This window comes from Lontra canadensis, unplaced genomic scaffold, assembly GCF_010015895.1.
Source record: "Lontra canadensis isolate GAN:19392208 unplaced genomic scaffold, GSC_riverotter_1.0 scaffold65, whole genome shotgun sequence".
NCBI lineage: Eukaryota > Metazoa > Chordata > Mammalia > Carnivora > Mustelidae > Lontra > Lontra canadensis.
The window spans coordinates 7907724-7925090 of NW_022631059.1; the positions used below are offsets into that span (position 1 = coordinate 7907724).

Below are 17367 nucleotides of genomic sequence, written 5' to 3' on the forward strand. Positions count from 1 at the left end.
AGATTTGTTTTAATTTATTGGCACTCCTCACTGGAAAGTAGCATTGCTTTCAAATCAGTCTTGTTGTAGGACTTCCTTGTGACTCAGCCTTCCTGGCCTGGCTACATTTCTTCTCACACCCCACCACACAGTCCAGAGTAAGGGAGAGACTGGGCCAGTGGAAACTCTGCTGGCCTGGAGTCAGTTCTCTTTCCCAGACTTACATGGGTTCCCAGGCTCTACGAGTCATCTCTTATCGGGCTGTGTTGTGGTAACATCCAGGTCCCATGCTGCATTGGCTTTCAACAGCAAAGATCCTTCTTTTCCTCGCTCACGCTACATGGCAGCCATAGGCTGGCTCTGGTTGATCCAAGTGGCTCCTTCCTGCTGAGATCTAGACTGAGAAAAACATCCCCTTCAACAAGGACGTGCAATTGTTGTGACAAGAGAGAGGAGAGGGCTGGGGTGAACCATGAGATGGCTCGGAGAGCTTCTACTCAGTCCCGCTTTACGGCGTGTCTGCTCATGTTACATTCACCAAACCAAGTCACCCAGCAGTGGGCTCAGATGTATGATCCCTTTATAGGAAGTCAGAGTGAAAAATTGGGAAAGTAATACATTCTGCGGCAAACTCCCATCCCCAAACTCCATATGGCCAAGGAGCTTGACCATGTGGATTCGCTTAGATCTGCTCAAGCAACTTTTTCCTGTCATGTGGGCTTAAGGTTAAAGAGGGTTGTTCCCCCAACACACAACTGGGGGTCCATGAAGAGAATGAGGGAGAATAGTGACTAGATTGAAAAATAAAATCTTTCCCAGGTCTTTGTAATCAAATAATCACGTTCTAAATCAAATCAGACAGCGTCTTTAAAAGATTCCAAAGTGAAAACTGTTAATATCAATATTGTGTGTTATGGGGGCAGTGTAGGTAGAGGAAATCTATTTTGCTATAAATCGGTTTTCAGAACTCACAGTTCCAGTGAAAACTGTATAATCTAAATTCCAAGAGTAAATATGGTACAATATTTGAGGGAAAAGAAAGTGAAAACTTTCGCTCTAATGTATTGTCTGTGTTAAACATACTAGCCATCTTCACTCAATGTATAATATCCCCTCCTGAAATGAAGCCAGGGGGATTTGATTCTAAAGGCTAGCACAAATCTGATTTTCGTTATATCCATCATACCCAAAATTAAAATGTGCAGATATAGTTCTATATTCTAAATAGGAAGTGACTTTTTCCAAAACCTTAGCCCGGAAGGATGTCAGAAAACTATCCAAATAAAAATCAAATTCTATGTCTGTATATGCAAATCAGCTCCTAACTCAGCTCAAATACTTCTGGTTTTCCACACTGGAAATCAGTGGATTTTCCTTGGCTGCTGAAAGCCAATTTCTTGGCCTGACTTCAAAGTTAATGGGTGTCTCTAGAAGTCCCCCCAACACCAGGATTTTTTCTTTTTTTTTTTTTTTTTTCCTACTGAAATAGTTGTGTTCTGAAGAATGGACTCTGGCTAGGATTTATGAGTTGACACCACTCAGATTTTTAAAGGACCAGCAAGAAAACCATTGACAATCAAAAAATTGATTGATGAAGTTACTGCCACATAGTCTGGTCATTTTATTATGTAATTTTCCCTCCAGACTCTTGCATATGAAAAAGAAACCTGCTGCTTCAAAGACAGAATAATTCCGAACCTAGATTCAATGAGTCAGACTCTGGCCATTTACCTACCTAAGGGCTATTTTCTATTTCTCCACCCTTCTCCCCTTGATCTTAGGTAAGGTTGGCAACTGCCACACCCCCCAAAGTATCTGATCATGATTAGTCTAAAGTAAATATCCCATTTTTTCCACAATAATTTGGGAGTAAGGATGTGACCACTTCTGGCCTGTGAGATGTATGCTGAGGTAGGAAATCAAAATACAGAATTTCATTTGAAATAAACCTTTTGCTATGGCCAACCTCCCTTTTTTAAGACATTAGGTTGAGGATGTGATGCCTGGAACCGTGGCAGCTATTTTATATCCATGAGGAAACAAATAAAAGGATAAAAGCCCATCATTCCCAGAGCCGAAGGATAGAAGGAGCCCGGGTTCTTGAGGACATTGTGGAGCCATTGAACCAATCCTAGAACTTCCTACTCGCGAACTTGTTGTTCTGTATCATTACTAGTAAAGTCACTATTAAGTATTCAGTTACTGGTACACAACTCCGTCCTCCCTGAAATGGCTACTTACCTGTGCTATGACTTTGGCCAAGTCATTCAATCATTCAGATTCTTTGTCTCTAGAATAGCGATAATGTTAATTACTCTGAACTCTTTAATAATTCAGTAACTATTCCCTGAGATAATATATTAAAAATACCTTTCATGAGGTCAGCCATAGCAAGAGGTAGTTATTAATAGAATCTCTAAAAAGTGGGTATGCTCATGTCGGGTGATTCCTCATAATTCAGGCCCATGGGAAAAAACAGCTCTCATAATAGCACAATTAACAACACTAGTATTAACTGAGTCATTGTTATGGGTCAGACACTGTTCTAAGAACTTTATGTGCACTGCCTGATTTAATTCTGCAAACAACCTTCTGATGTGTACACTGTCTGGATCAAGAATTGAGAACACCCCACGTACAGAGATATTGAGTAGAGACCTCGGTCTAGAGCCTCCGTAAGGGCTGGAGTGGAGACACAGGGCCAGGCAGGCTAGAGCCACAGGCTGCTCTCATGAACTCTATGTCAGATTTGCCTGCATTTCAGGCTGACCCCTGGATTCTGGGTGCAGAAACCTTTTCTCAGAAATGCAACTGAACTGAATCAGGCCCACATGTGGGAATCCATGACCATGTGTGACCACCAGTCCCCAGTATGTCACCTGGCTTCAGTCTCAGCCTGGTTTCCCAAGATGGGCTGGGTCAGAGCCTGGCAGGCCACAGCAGGAGAAGCCCTCCCACAAACACCTGTGGTCCAGTGTTTTTCTTCTTTAGATGGGACAACTCCACTTGCCCACTGTAGCCACTACCACTCCTTTGGGTCTTCTGGTCAGTCTCCGCTGATCTTATGTGCCTTCTTCACCGCCTTTGGACTTTGGAGTGAATGACTCCCCAACCTAGGTCTTTATCTTCAAAGGGAAGATGCTAGAAATCCTGTCAATAGGTTATAAAATGGAAGGTGGGGAGAGACGGCTGTGATTTAGTTGCCATATTTCGATGTGATCCCTTACATTGATTTGTTAATGGGCACCTTCCTGCTTTGCTTGACAATACAGAAATCAAGGGTCCTTCTCGATTTTGATCACTGGGATCATGTGCAAGCTAATGGCATATTCTGCATGAAGGAAAGGAAAATAATTTCTCCACAGGCCTACAGGTGTTTCTGGAAATACCTAAGCTCCCTTCCCCCACTCCCTGATGGCAAGAACGAGATGCAGAGGAAGCTGAGGGGTCTGGCACCAGCAAAGACAAATGCAAAGATGCCTTTGGCTCTAGAGTGCCTTCATCTGAGGTAGAGGATGACAAACCTATCATCCAAAGAGCTGGGTAGTAAATGTTTCAGACTTAACAGGCCACACGTTGTCTCCGTTGCCTGTCTTTCATCTTTTAAAAACATTTTGCAGCCCTTTAAAAAAAATGTAAAATCCATTCTTTGCTCGGGGTTGTGCTAAAACAGAGTCTGGGACAGATTTGGTAGTCGTTTGCCAGCCCCTGTCTGAGGAAACAAATTTTGGAGCCTTCTCCAGGCCAATTAAATCTGTTGCAAGAATCAGTGCAAAGCAGGAACCAGTCCAGATGTGACTGGGGCACAGCACAAATGGAGGGAGGCAATGCAAAAGAACAGAATTTGAAATCAGAGTGCAGGTGAATTGGACCCTTCCATCCAAACCCCCCATTACTGGCCATCCCTTCTCCCTGACAGACCTTTAGCGGGTTCTAAGCTCACCAGGTATGTTGCTGGGGGCCGTCAGGAACTTCACCATGGTTTTCTTGCCAAGTGCCATTTTCCTCTGAACTTCAATTAAGAGACAAAGGCAAATGACTGGCCCTGGGGTGGGGTGGGAAGTAAGTCAAGGAGGAGGTCCCATCTGTGAAATTCAGCGTGGACTTCACACTATCTTTTCCACAAAGAGGACAGGTCTTCCCAGTTGTGGGGGATCTTAGGGCATGCAGCGGAAGGTGTCGTTGTCACCGACTCTAAGGCTGGACCTTTAAGGAAATAACGACTCCTGATTTTTATACAGGCCTGGGCTAAGTCGCCTTGATGGCAGGCCAAAGAGGCGGGGCTCCTGGAACGGAAATGGGAGGAGCCTGCTGTCCCTCGGAAGGACTTCCTATTTCAGCCTTGTACCCTGTGGAGCACGATTTTTGCTACTTCCAAGTCAGCATATTTGGCATTTTTTTTTCAGAAATTGGCTGTTTGAAAGCACACTTTGCATCCTTCTCAAAGATGTGCCTGTGTAGAAATGATCATTGGGTCACACCTGTAGCACATGGACACGGTGTGTCCTACTTTATAAAGCCTGTTTTGGGGAACGTGTGTGTTTTTCTTTTCACTGTCTTATTACCTGGCAAAATAATCCAGGTGGTGTGTGAATCACCAGTAGAGGTTGTAAAGTCCGAGGAAGTAGACTCAACCTTACAAACAGTGGATCTCAACGAAGGAGGAGATGCCACCCCCGAACCCACAGAAGTAAGACTCAAAAGAGAAGAACGCAAACCACCAAGAACCCTCCTGATGACGTTTCTCAGACAAATGGTAAGCCCCCTGCTCCCAGCAGGGAAAGCTGGAATCCCCAGATCAGCTTCTGAGAGTGAAGGACCTGTGTCAGTTGGGGTGAGACGTAACTGTAGGGGGTAGAGGGATGCACGCGGGTCATCAGTCCTGTGCAGGGAGATTATTCCCTTTCCTCCTCCTGACTCATTCACAGCGCAAGTCTCAATTTATTGCTAATGCTCCTTAGTCTTTCCTTAACTCCTGCTAACTCCCTTTTTAACAAGGAAAGAGCTGATCTTAGGTCCTGAGCTTTGGCACACAGCAGCATCCACGCAGAAGTTAATATTGCTCGCTTTCAATTTAATTTATTTTTAAAGTTTCCTTCTGTGTATGGCAAATGATATTGTTTTTCTCATTATGGTAATGACATGCAGTTTCCTTTGAGAATACATTTATTTACATAAAGAACATAAGGCATTGTTTAAAGGACTAGGTAAGAAATAGACCAAGTTATATATATTGATGTTGGAAAAATTCTGGAAGTGATGTGTGAGTGACACAAACTTGGACAAAGCCGATCTAAAAATAATTCCAATTATAAAGTGACAACATAATTTTCTAATCGTGGACGTGTATAACTCAGTTGGTGAAGTTGCCATGCTTTTAGCTTGCATAAAATGGAAAGAATGTGGGCAGATGTTTTTTGGTGTCTCTGAAGTGTCATGTACATTAAATAACAAAGCATCCAAGAACTTAAATAATGTAATGCAACAAAACCCAACGTGGTTGGAAGACAAAAAGCAAAAGCCCATGCAAAAGGTCATCGGTTTAATTCTCTTTTAATGAAAAACAAGAATTTCATTATAGTGCACCATTATTTTTAGGAGTATTTGGGAATTTAATCCTTTGAGAAAGCAGCCCTCTGGTTTCACAGGCTCTGCCCAGTAAGGAATTCTTTCTAGTCCACCACACAACATAACATAAAACCCTTGCCAGTGGGAGCTGAGGCATATAAGAAATGACTCTCTTAGACACTGTCAACAGGAATCATTTTCTTTTGTCATTGGACTCTTGGGGAGTAGGAAGTGTAGAGTCAGTAGTGAGCAGCCTGCATGGCTGGGACCCCATCTATGTTCCTAGTCATTAACTCTGCCATTCGGCATCGAAAATGGGGATCAAGATCTGAGATTTTTCAACCAATTTTTACATAATGTCAGGAAAGAAAAGAACATTTGGCCTCTTTCTGGCAACCCAACTACATTACAAATGGCATCCCAAAATAGCTCATCATGACAGAGAGAGTGATCCAACTTCCCCATTTCTGGGTGGAGCTGAGAGTACCACCCCCCTCCCCAGCAACCTAGCAAATAGTACGACTTTCTCTTCCAAATAACCAACCTGAGACTTCATCACTTAAAGACAAGAGAATGCAAGAGCCTCCAAATAAAGCATGAACGAAGTCTAAACCACCCACTGCATCCTTTCAATTCAAATCCTTGAATTCTAATGAGGTCTCAGATTACTTCAGTTCACCTCCAGAGCTACCCTTTAGAGGCTTCTGGGGGATATTTTCTAGCATTAGAAACGGGTTCCTCTGAACAGTTAGGGGAATGAGTTGGAAACAAAAGAGTCCTTTATAATTGAATCTCCATAGGATAGGGATGGAGGTGCAAGGGGACACATCTTTCTGGAGCAATCCTCAGTGCGTTCGTAGCATCAGGTCTACAATGGCCATCATTCTAATTATGTACCATCCATAGAAAGGGTTGCGCCTGGGAGCTTGATCATGATCGCCCTCTATTAATGTTCAAACTCTAAAGCTCTCATGATTTAGAGGATTTTCCCTAAAAATTCCAGATACCGTCGTGATTCTTGTAGTCTGTTTTATTTTCGTTATAACAATATATTACCATTGTGAATAGTTCAAATACATAGAAAACGTGGGTCTTCCATTTCATCACTGATCCCACGACTCCATGTTGTCACACCCAGCTCACTTGTTTATGTCACTGGCTCTATCCCTGTGGGTATTTGGTGGTGTATCCCTGATACAGCCCACCCCATTCTTTATAACAACCATGGAATCACATCCTCTGGATTTATCATACTGGGATTGATGGAAACTGGATTTGTTTCTAACTCGTTGCACTTCATTTGGTCATTTTTTCAACAAATGATTACTGAATACCTGTTGTATTCCATACATTGGGATATAACAATAAGTAGATGTGGCCCTGTCTTCACAGAAAATAAAACCCAATGAGGAAAACATGTTTACTTTTAACTCTAGGCCATATGCAGTGAGCACACACCATGGGTCCCAAGCACATGATCTCAGGTCCTTCACTCACGAAACTGACGAGCATTCTTGCACACCTATCTTTACGCACATGTGCTAATATTCCCACAGTGCGCATTCCTGGAGTTGGCTGCAGCATTTGTCTTCAGGAAACACTTTGAGCTCACATATCATGACTTCCAAAAGAATTTAAAGTCTGGATTTATGCGGGAAAAGATCAAACCAAACCAAATCCTCCTCTCAGGGCTTGAAACTTGAGACAACATCCGATTCATCACTGAGCTTTTCCTTTTTTATTTTTTGAGCCAAATAAGTGAACGTTTCAAATTGATTTTAGATATTGTTAGCAAAGTATAGTTCTTTTCAAAATAATCAATTTAATAGAAGAGGAAACTCAACTGCAAATGCATTAACCTTGTTTTGTGATCAATGTCTCCATTCATCATCATTGATTTCCTTCCTCTTCACCTTGGTCTCTCTTAAATTTCTCTCAGAAAACATATTTTGCTGTCCCATGGCAATATGACTCACGGTGGCATATTTAAAAAAAATAATAAATGCATTGCCCAATTTATTTCCAAAGAGATCTTTTTCTTTCCAGAAATTAACCTCTCATAAAAAATAGAAGTGGAAAGACTGTCATTTTGCAAATAATCTCCTTTCAGGAAAAATAAGTGTATTTCAGGAAAAAATAGAGTCCCTACATCCTCATATGGCATCGGACACACATAGATCTACCACTTCACAAAAATGCTATGGGCTTCTATAGATCTTCAAAATAATTGCTAAGGCATCTGTCATGCCCTAAATAAAAAAGATTCTTATATGTATTAATTCAAGTGTATGTCAAGAAATTGGATATTTGAAGTGCTAGTGTATTTTTATCAAGTGAGTAGGTGGAGAACTCTATTCATGTGCCCACAAACCAGGTAGGCAGATGAAACCGTATGGTGGTAGATAGAACTACAGATATAGGTTTATAATTTGTCAATATTAATAACACCCTGTACTTAAAAAGTGCTTTCCTCCTCCGAACCATTGTTGCCTACTGTTTCATTTAATCCTCCTCCTGTCTCTTTCCTTAGACCATTCATTTTGTAAGAAGCTTTTTGTTGGAATAATGTTCTCAGGCACAGAGAAGGACTGTGAGCTTTAATATTGGGCAAATATAAGATCCGAATGAGGATAGAGCCAGGAAATCACAGTCTTCCGTTGCTTACCTTCAATCTATAAATCTAATAAAACCGATTGAAATGTGCCATCTGGAGGAAAAAGGAGGATGGTTTATTATGGTGATCGTAAAAGAAGAAAACAAGAACAGGGATCTTCTAGCTCAAGTTCTCCATCTCCTGTTCTGCCCCGAGTCCTGACTGTGAACGCAGAGTTGCTCTTCAGAAGGTTTCTGAAAATCACATTTCTTTGGGCAATTCCTGTCTCCAGAGCAATTTGCTTTCCTTTCTACCCTGGCAGGGGATTCTGTGGTCACTTGGCACTCTCAGTTAATAATTACAGTAATGATCATAATAGCTAGTGTTTATGTATCACGTGCCAGTGGCCTGGCCAGCACCGTGCTAGCCTAGTGCATGCCTTAGCTCATTTATTAGCCTAAAAACCCCAACAACACATCCCTGCCCCCACCGTGCAGAGAGGGCATGAAGACTCAGGGTACTGAAGGGACCCGCTCAGGGTCACAGAGGTGGTAAATGGCAGCACCATCACTCAGACTCCGGTGCGTTTTGCTGTTAAAGCTCACGCCTGTACTTAGACGTGACTGTGCCTTTCTGGGCTCCCAGCAGCTGGTTTTCCTTGAGGGTACGTGGAGGTAGAACAGCCCAAACTCCATTTTTGTGATTCTCCTGGTAGTGTTTCTGGTGCTCAGCTGAAGTCCCTGAAATTACAACGAGGCAAGAGAGAGGAGAATTAATACATGACTTACGTAAAGCTGGGAGGGATGTTTTCTGAATTTACTAAAATGAGATTTGCCTTGATTGTGTCATTTTGTCTGATGGTCCAGTTCTGTTTCAGTTGGGCATCTTGGTAAAACACGAAGGTTGGACCCATAGCCTTGGTTGATTCTGGAAATTTCTAGCAGGTCCATTTCCTTGGATTTGTGTAACAGTGAGGTTGACCTAGTAAACAACCCTGCACTTTCTTTTTCTAAATGTTCTCAAGCAAGGCTGGCCCATGTAGAACAACGCAGAAGACCCAGAGGAAGAAAAAAAGATAATTGAAAGTATCTTCCCAATTCTTCTTTTAAATCTCAACTTTGGTTGGATTAGATCTCCGCCAAAAATACCCTTGCACTCCTTTCAAAGGAATGCGAATGCCCACCCAACATTTCCACTAGAACTTTGAATATCTAAGTGATACACGTTGGAGAGGGTTCAAATGCTCCTCAGAGTATCAAGCTATCGGAATACGTGACACAATAAAAGAAATAAAAAAGGCTTTAGAAACATGCAAAGCTTAGATGTCACAACCGGATTCCAACCCAGATGCTTCACCTTTTGTTCTCCTGAATAAAAATAAACCCCTGGAAGTAAGTTGCTCAGTATTGAACTAGAAAACCTCTGAAATTCCTTCCTTGTAGCCTTCAGATTATTCTTTAGGGTATTAGGTAGTCCCTGAAAAAAAAATCTGGGTTTCTTTAAACAGGAACTTGATTTTTGACAGCTGGAGAAAATGAGCTTCTGTGGTTTTGGTCCTTTGAATACAAAGCCCAACATACACTATTTGACTTGGCCTCTGAAAGAGGACTCAGCAAAGACGAGAGAGTGATCGAAAGAAAACAAAGAGAGGAAGGGAGGGAGGGACTTTATAAGAGCCTTAGTCTAAACTCAGCTCGCAGTTATCTTTGCACACATACAGCTTTTTGTACCTCAAAATGAGTAACAGAGGAAAATCCTAGAAAAGCTTGAGATAGTCTCTTTTTTAAAGAAGAAGTTGAACTTCTTTTCATTGATCTCCCTGGTAGCCGGAGGGGCTGTTTTCAGGAAACTAACCTAGATCACCACTGCCAAGAAAGCCTCTGATTCAATCCAAATTCTTCTCCAAGGGCTCGAAAAGACAGGGAGGGGAAGAAAACAGACTGCAACCTTAAACGGGCAGAGGACCTAACGGATATCAAATTGAGACCACTAAAGGGAAGTTAAAAATCTCTCTCTCTCTTGGACAGGAAGGTGACCCCAGGGGCCATGCATGCCCCTTGATCTCCATTCAGGTTTAGCTTAAAAAACCATTTTGTATGTTTGTTTGGCTGGTTTTGCCCCTCAGCACTACCCAGAGGCCAGCTAGTGAGGAGGAGATGATAAACAATGACCAAATATGTGGGAATTAAACCCGAGGCAACATTGTTGCTAAGAACTGGACAATTAATTACCAAATTTCTCAGGTACTTTATCAAGCATTGGGCATAGAGCATTATTGAATTGACAGTTGAGACAGCAGACCCCAATATTGGTCTGCCTTTGTCTATGCCAATTAGCTTTAAAAAGTGATGCTTAAACTCAAGTATGCTTCAGAAACACCTGGAGGGCTTGTTGCTCAGCCCCGCTCCCCAGCCGCCCCTGGGAGTTTCTGATTCAGTAGATCTGGCGTGGTTCTCAAGAAATGGTATTTCTAACAAACTCCCAAGTGATGCTGAGGCTATGGCCCTGGGATCACAATTTGAGAACCCTTTGCCGAGCGTATGTTTTCAGGAGCCAAAGCTGTGAATTCAGCCCATCCAGCCCTATCACTGATGCCATGGGCCACAGCAGTCACTAAAAAGGAAAAAAATAGGATATTCAACAAACCCCACCTCTCTGTGGGGAGAAAAAAAAAATACAAGGAAACATCCACCACCTTAAATGTTACCAATGGAAGTCTACCATTGGTTTAACTGTTCATTCATTCAACACGTCCCACCACCTCCTGGTTCCAACATTGGCATTTTGGTCACCATTTCTTTATCCCAGGATTACCTAATCCCAGGGTTTAAGAGTTCCATTGTTGCTGTTATTTGGGGAAGCCAACACTTGACTATAATCGGACTCTGGTTACAAACCACATGGAAATTGTGTATCTTGTGAGTAATATATTTCTAGCTGGTCTTCCATTTGTCTCGACCCTGAATCTCAATCATGAATGACTGAGGTCATCCATTTCAGAATTCCCTGTGCGTTCTCCATGTTGCTGTGCTCATGGTAGCTGAAAGGCCATTGTCTGTTTGTTATTTTAGTCAGTGAAAGGGGATGGAGGGATCACCCACTCAGAAGAAGTAAATGGGAAGGACTCCAGCTATCAAGTAAGTGACCTGTGAGATCTGTTCGGTGGTGGGTTGAGCTTGCATGTTCTCACTTCTTTCCAGCTTAGTTGCCAATGCAATTCTCAGCCACAATCATTTACCATCTCTGGGTTAAGCACCTGCTGTATGCTAGGCACTGTCTTGGACTCTGCAGATATATGCATGAACAAGCTTGAGTTTCTTGGCTTTTTCATATTTAACAAATGTTTTTCCCTCTTCTCCACCTGGCAAATCCCTTCCTATCCTTTAGGTCTTGGGCTAAATGTCACCTCCTCCAACAGATGTTCTACTTCTGTCCATCATCAGTGCATCTTGTTCTTTTACTTTGTGGAACTGATCACACATTGTAACAAGTCATTTGTCTATTAATTATGCTTCCTTTACCCCATTCCTTTCCTTGTCTGGGGCATCTGTGGAGCAAGGGAGGAGGCTCTTTGATTTTACATCACATTGCATAGTGCCTGGCATACAGTAGGAGCTCTTTCTTGAAAAAAAAAAAAAGGAGGGGGGTGAAAGATATGGGATCCCATGGGGTTTTTTTCCATTATTTTCTCCATTCTAAAGAAACCTAGCTATGACATTGTTATAACGACACAAATCTTTTTTTTTAATGGGATCGTCTCATGCTCAACACCCTACTTTATAACCTGCGTGCTTTCTTAATATAGCTTAATATAGCTTAATATAGCTATAGAAATATAGCTTCACAAAAGTGTCCTCAAATATTCTTCTACTGATGTTTTCGATACAGAGAACTGGTTAAGAACATGAGTTGCAGGCTCAGACCACCTGTGTTCGAACCCTGGCTCCGCTCCTTTTTATCTGTGTGATTAAAAACAGCTGACCAAATCTCTCTATGCCTCAGTTTCTTCATCTCTACAATGGAGCTAGGAAAAGTACTGCTTCGTGGCATTGTCCTACTTTACATGTCAACACATGTAAAGCCCCTGGAATAGTCCTAGTACCACAGACCCAGTAAATGTTAGTTGCTATGGAAGCCACATGGGCTGCCGTACAAACGACCACAGACTCAATGGTTTAACAACAGAAATTTATTTTCTCACAGTTTTCTAAGGATGCTAGCGTGGTTCCTGGCAAGGAGAGCTCTCTTCCTGGCTTTCCTACAGCTGCTTTCTGTTATGTCTTCCCATGGCAGCTCTTATAAGGACACTGATCCTATTGGATGAGGATCCCAACCTATGACCTCAATTAACCATAATTACTTTCTTACTCCCATACTTTCACACTGAGGGTTGGGGCTTCAGCATAGGAAGCCATAGAGGTGGCTATTAGTTTGTTACTATTACTGTTATGCTACTGATAGGAAATTACCACACTAGTGTATTGTTCATAGCACACAAATGGACAGCAATGACTATAAATAATTTATTATATTTCTATTTCTATAATAATTGAATTAGACCATATATTTCAATGGGGAATATGTTGCTTTTTGCTACATTCAAATTATTTTTGTTTTTCTTTTTCAACTTCTGACTATGCTCGCCCCCCAACCCATTCTCTCGACCACTTCTGAACCCAAAATCCTGAAGTTCACTACCTTGGAAATAAGATAAATTTACTTTATTCAGTACGAAACATCTAAATATCATTGTACATTTTGTCTGGGATCTGAATGTGAAACAGGGATGCCAGTCACCTTAGCGATTCTGAAATGGAAGTGAAGTCAGTGAAAATCTGATTGAGCTAGAAATTTCATTCCATTTACACTTACCGAGGAGTGTTCTGAGAATCCATTAGAGAGCCCTGGATCCAGACTTGAGATGGGTGTGTAATCTTGGAGATACGATAAATATTTAGTTTCATTTTGGGGGTGGGAAGAGACAGTCTTTGTTCCTTTCCAATTCGCCCTCTCAGGGTTATAAAAATCTTGGTTGATGATTCCAGGAGAAGAAGCCTCGGGCACCTCCTGGTCTAAGGTATGCTTCCAAGGTCTGAATCAAACAGGATGTTCCCATGACCTTGTCCTCCAGCTTTCTGCCAGCATCACTGGGTTCTAGGGGACGATACACTCAGATGATTTGGATGAGAATAATTTTTGTTATAAATTCTGAGACAGAGTCAAATCCCAAGCAAATATTTTTAAATCATCTACATTTCATGATAAAGCAATCATCACACAGTTTTAGATTCTTAGCTTACTCTGAATATAAGGAACCAGCCATCTGTTATTCTGAGAAGTTAGTTTCTAAGCCATTAAGAAGAACATTTAAGCCTAATAGCATGGCGTAACCCTGTGGTAAATGGAGCTGATCCATTGAAAGCTCTCCTCCTGGAAAAAAAAAAAAAAAAATCAATGTCCTGTGAAAGCTATTGATGTGTGGGCACTTCTCCCTCCCCACCTCACAGTGATATGCTGAGGAAAATAGTGTAGAAACATCTGGAAGGCGAGTTGCTGGCCATTCATTCAGCCCATTTTGGTGGAGACTTACTATGTGTCAGATGAGGTGCTGGGAATGAAGCCACGGAAGACAGAAGAGTTTTGTTCTCCGGAGCTCCCCCTCCAGCAGAGGGAGGAGGGCGGAACACTCTCAAGTGAGCCAAGAAATCCCCAAGATTAAGGCAAACATAAAGAAAACACAGCAGTGTTTTGTCAGAGAGGAGTCGGGCTTCTTTAGACCGTCTAACCAGGGACTGAGTCTCCAAGGAGGCAACATCGGAGCTGAGACTTGAAAGAAAAAAGCAGCAATCCTGTCAAACCCTGTGAGCACACTGAGAAGTTAACAGTGAACGTGAAGCCCCTTTTTTTGAGAATAAGCTTATTCGTGGAAGAAGGGGAGGCCATGTGTCTAGAGCAGAAGGAACAGAGTGGAAAGGAATAAAAGATAAGGTTGGAGAGGAACAGGGACACTCGATTTAACAAGTATTACCTGAGCCCTTCGTCTGTACCTGACTCTCAGCTCCACACAGAAAGAATCTGTCAGAAAGATTCGCTGTGGACAATGTTGGGGCAGGATGACCAACTCTTCCCAGTTTGCCTGAGACTTTGTGGTTTTAAAGTTAAGTTGCATGTCGTGGAACCCCCTCTCTCCCAGACCCAACAAGAAGACAGGTCCCCCGATGTTTGGTCTTTCCCATGGGCCAGACACCATGTGATACAGGCTTTCCGTGATTGGCTACTTTTATCCTCAGACCACCATGAGGTACGATGTCTTTGTTGCGTCCACACAGATGAGGAAGCTGAGAGAGCAAATGACTTATTCCAGATCATACAGCAAGGATGTGATGGAACCAGAGCCACGCCTTGCTCTTTTGACCACAAACAAAAAGCCCTTAACAAATAACTGGATCTTACTATCTTCTATGTAAAAAAGAACAGTCAACAGGATGTTCAAATGGCCCGTGGTCTTTCTGAAGAGCATAATGGTGGGGGTTTCTGTCAGGGTTATCTACTCTCCGCTCTCTGTAGCATTTGGGCTTCAGTATCTTACTTCGCATTTGCTACAACTTTGGCAGCCGGGGTCTGATGGAAATATTCAGCTGGCGGTGACAGGACAGCTTCTTGGGGTGACTCGGTTTCGGATGTTTCCTTTCTCCAAGGAATTCTGCCCTCAGGAGACTCGTGGGACTGGGGAATCTTCTGTCTTCTTGCTTATTTCTAAGGGTTATATTGATACTGATGAGAAATGATAGTTGTTTGCGTATTGTTTTCTCCATCAGACTGCAACTTTATCCGAGGAACGTTTTCAATCAGGAACAATCTATCACTTTTACAAATCAGAAGTTATAAACATATATTCGGTGGATCAAATGTGGCCCATGGGGCTACTGGTGTTGTGGCTGTTTTCATGTTTCTATGCGAAAAATAGAAGACTGTACAGCACTGGGGTTGTAATCCTACACAGGGTCTTGGCTGGCTCTGAGCAGCTGTTACCCCTTTGGACAGGGCAGGTGACAGTTCACCACAATTCTCGCCGCCACTCCAATTTTCTCCCCAACATCAAAGCCAGAATTGCTTGAACTGGTGTTTTTCTTACACTAGGGACATATGTCTTACATTGCTTTCTCGACTGGGGAAATAAGTCTCTGTGATTATTTTTACCCCTGGCCTTGGTCATGTTTTTATTTCATCTGTCTGGCCCCTACCATAATTTCAGTTCAAGTAAATTATGGGGGAAAGGCTTTTACAGATTTTGTTATCTGTAATTTACCTAGAATTTTCTAGAATTTTGGATTGTATAGCTTCATCCTTCCAAACTATAGGAACCAGGTAGGATTGCAAAAATCTCTCTTCAGCGTGAAAGATGTACATTCAAAACTTAAAACACTTATGTTCTCTCACCACTGTTTTATAGACAAAAGAAGAGTTTCACACCAGAAACTAAGGTAGACATAACCATGAAAAAAAGACTAAGCATCCCCAGGAAAAGAATCACATGTGGTTGTTAAGCGGGAGAAACCCGCTCGAAGCTGGCTTAAGCACAAAAGGGCTTCAGGAACAGCCAGATCCAGGGGCAAATATGAGGCTATCAGCATCTGGGTTCTTTCTCCCGCTCTCTCTCTTCATCTCTCAGCTCTGCTTTTCTCTCTAGTGTCTTCCTTTTCAAGCAGGTTTTTCCTGAAAATGGTGCTGGCTCTGGAAGCTCCAGGCTTTTATCTTCATGGTTCGGAATCCAATGGAGGGTGGACAGATCTCTCTCGGGTGGTTTAACAAGGCTCTGGCATTAGCTCAGTTTTTATCTGCGTCCAGCCAGCCTGAACCGATCACAGCAGCCTGATCACATGCACAGCTCTGACCCGCCAGGTCTGAGTCCTGTGCCTTTGTCCAGGGGCGGAATTAATTTGTCTGAACCCACGGTGAATAAAGGAGAGAAAAGTGAAATTCTCCAAGGAAAACCCAAGTTCTAGTCCCAGAAGAAGGCGAGAAGAATGTTGAGTAGCAAAACATAAATAAATTAATTATTAGATAAACATATAAATGTCTCCTACTGGGACCTTGAACCATCATAAGTATTTGCACCTTTTTCCTATTTTTTTTTAATTCCATCCAAGACTCATGAAGGTAGACCCCATCCAACATTTGAACGCCTCTGTTCTGACATATCTGCTATGGAGCGTGGTCTTCCAGCCCCTAAACACACATTTTGTTTGACTTTGCCGCAGACCTCGGACTCACCGGGGAAGGCTGTCACACCCCCGGAGCCGGAGCCGGCGGGAGCAGGCCAGAAGGGCAAAGAGGGTTCCTCCAAGGACAAGAAGGTGGCGGCTGAGGGGAACAAGCAGAAGACCCACAAGCCGGAAGCCAAAGAACCGGCCCAGTGCGCGGAACCGGCCGCGGGCGAGGCGAACTCGCTGCAGAATGGGGACAAGCCCCACAAGAGGCAGGAGAAGCGGCGACAGTCCCTCGGAGGCTTCTTTAAGGGCCTGGTAGGTGGATTGTTGGTCTCTTCTTTCTAGGCTCTTGGGCCAGGAATGTGGTTCCTGCCTTCAAGGTGGGACTGGCCTGGACTTTGGTCAAGGAAATACTGATGGAGCTCGGCCTGTCTGGCAGGGGCTGGGCTAGGCTCAGAGAGCAGCGTGGGCAGAGGACTTGCCACTGGCGGCGGGGGGCGGGGGGCACTCAGGTGTGGATGGCTGGGGGCAGGGATACTGAGTGGACCACGAGCAGGGAGGCAGAAGGCAGGTGCGAGGGAGCCCCCAGGGGGGTTGAAAGGAGTAGCGGGGGAAAGCTTCTCCGCAGAGATCACGTCCAAGGTGAGGCCTCAAATGAGCCTGTGGAGGAGGAGGCAAGGGGAGGCCTGAAGGCCCAGTGTGTCCTAGCAGTGGAGAGACAGCACAGAAGTGAAATCATCCAGTGGTAAGAGAGCACAGGAGGACAGAGGCAAGGTGGCAAGAACAGGTGAAGATAGGGAACATCCGTGTTTGTGGCCAAAGGGAGCCTTGAAGTGCTTAAATCAGGAAGCTGCTCTGAACGTGACCTTGGGTGGTGGGTATACAGAGGTTACTAAAAATTAGCTCCTGCCTTCCAGAGAGGCCTGGTCCAGGGTGAGGGGAGCCCAGACATTCAACAGTTAATTAACCTCCGGGTTATGTGTGTGTGTGTGTGTGTGTGTGTGTGTGTGTGTGTGT

At 43.3% G+C, this 17367-nt stretch overlaps 1 protein-coding gene across 7 annotated transcripts in view; it reads left to right on the forward strand.

Annotated features, from left to right (window-relative positions):
• The window catches only part of BCAS1 (brain enriched myelin associated protein 1), a 90769-nt gene that overhangs the window by 69643 nt on the left and 3759 nt on the right, over nucleotides 1–17367 (forward strand). For 4 of the 7 annotated variants that reach the window (XM_032878947.1, XM_032878946.1, XM_032878945.1 and 1 more), the window contains one exon: nucleotides 16402–16665. In XM_032878947.1, the coding sequence (XP_032734838.1) occupies nucleotides 16402–16665 (264 nt within the window). Of the gene's footprint in view, nucleotides 1–4561; nucleotides 4736–11211; nucleotides 11278–16401; nucleotides 16666–17367 lie in introns of all 7 variants that reach the window. The other 3 variants (XM_032878942.1, XM_032878941.1, XM_032878940.1) reach the window with 2 other exon arrangements.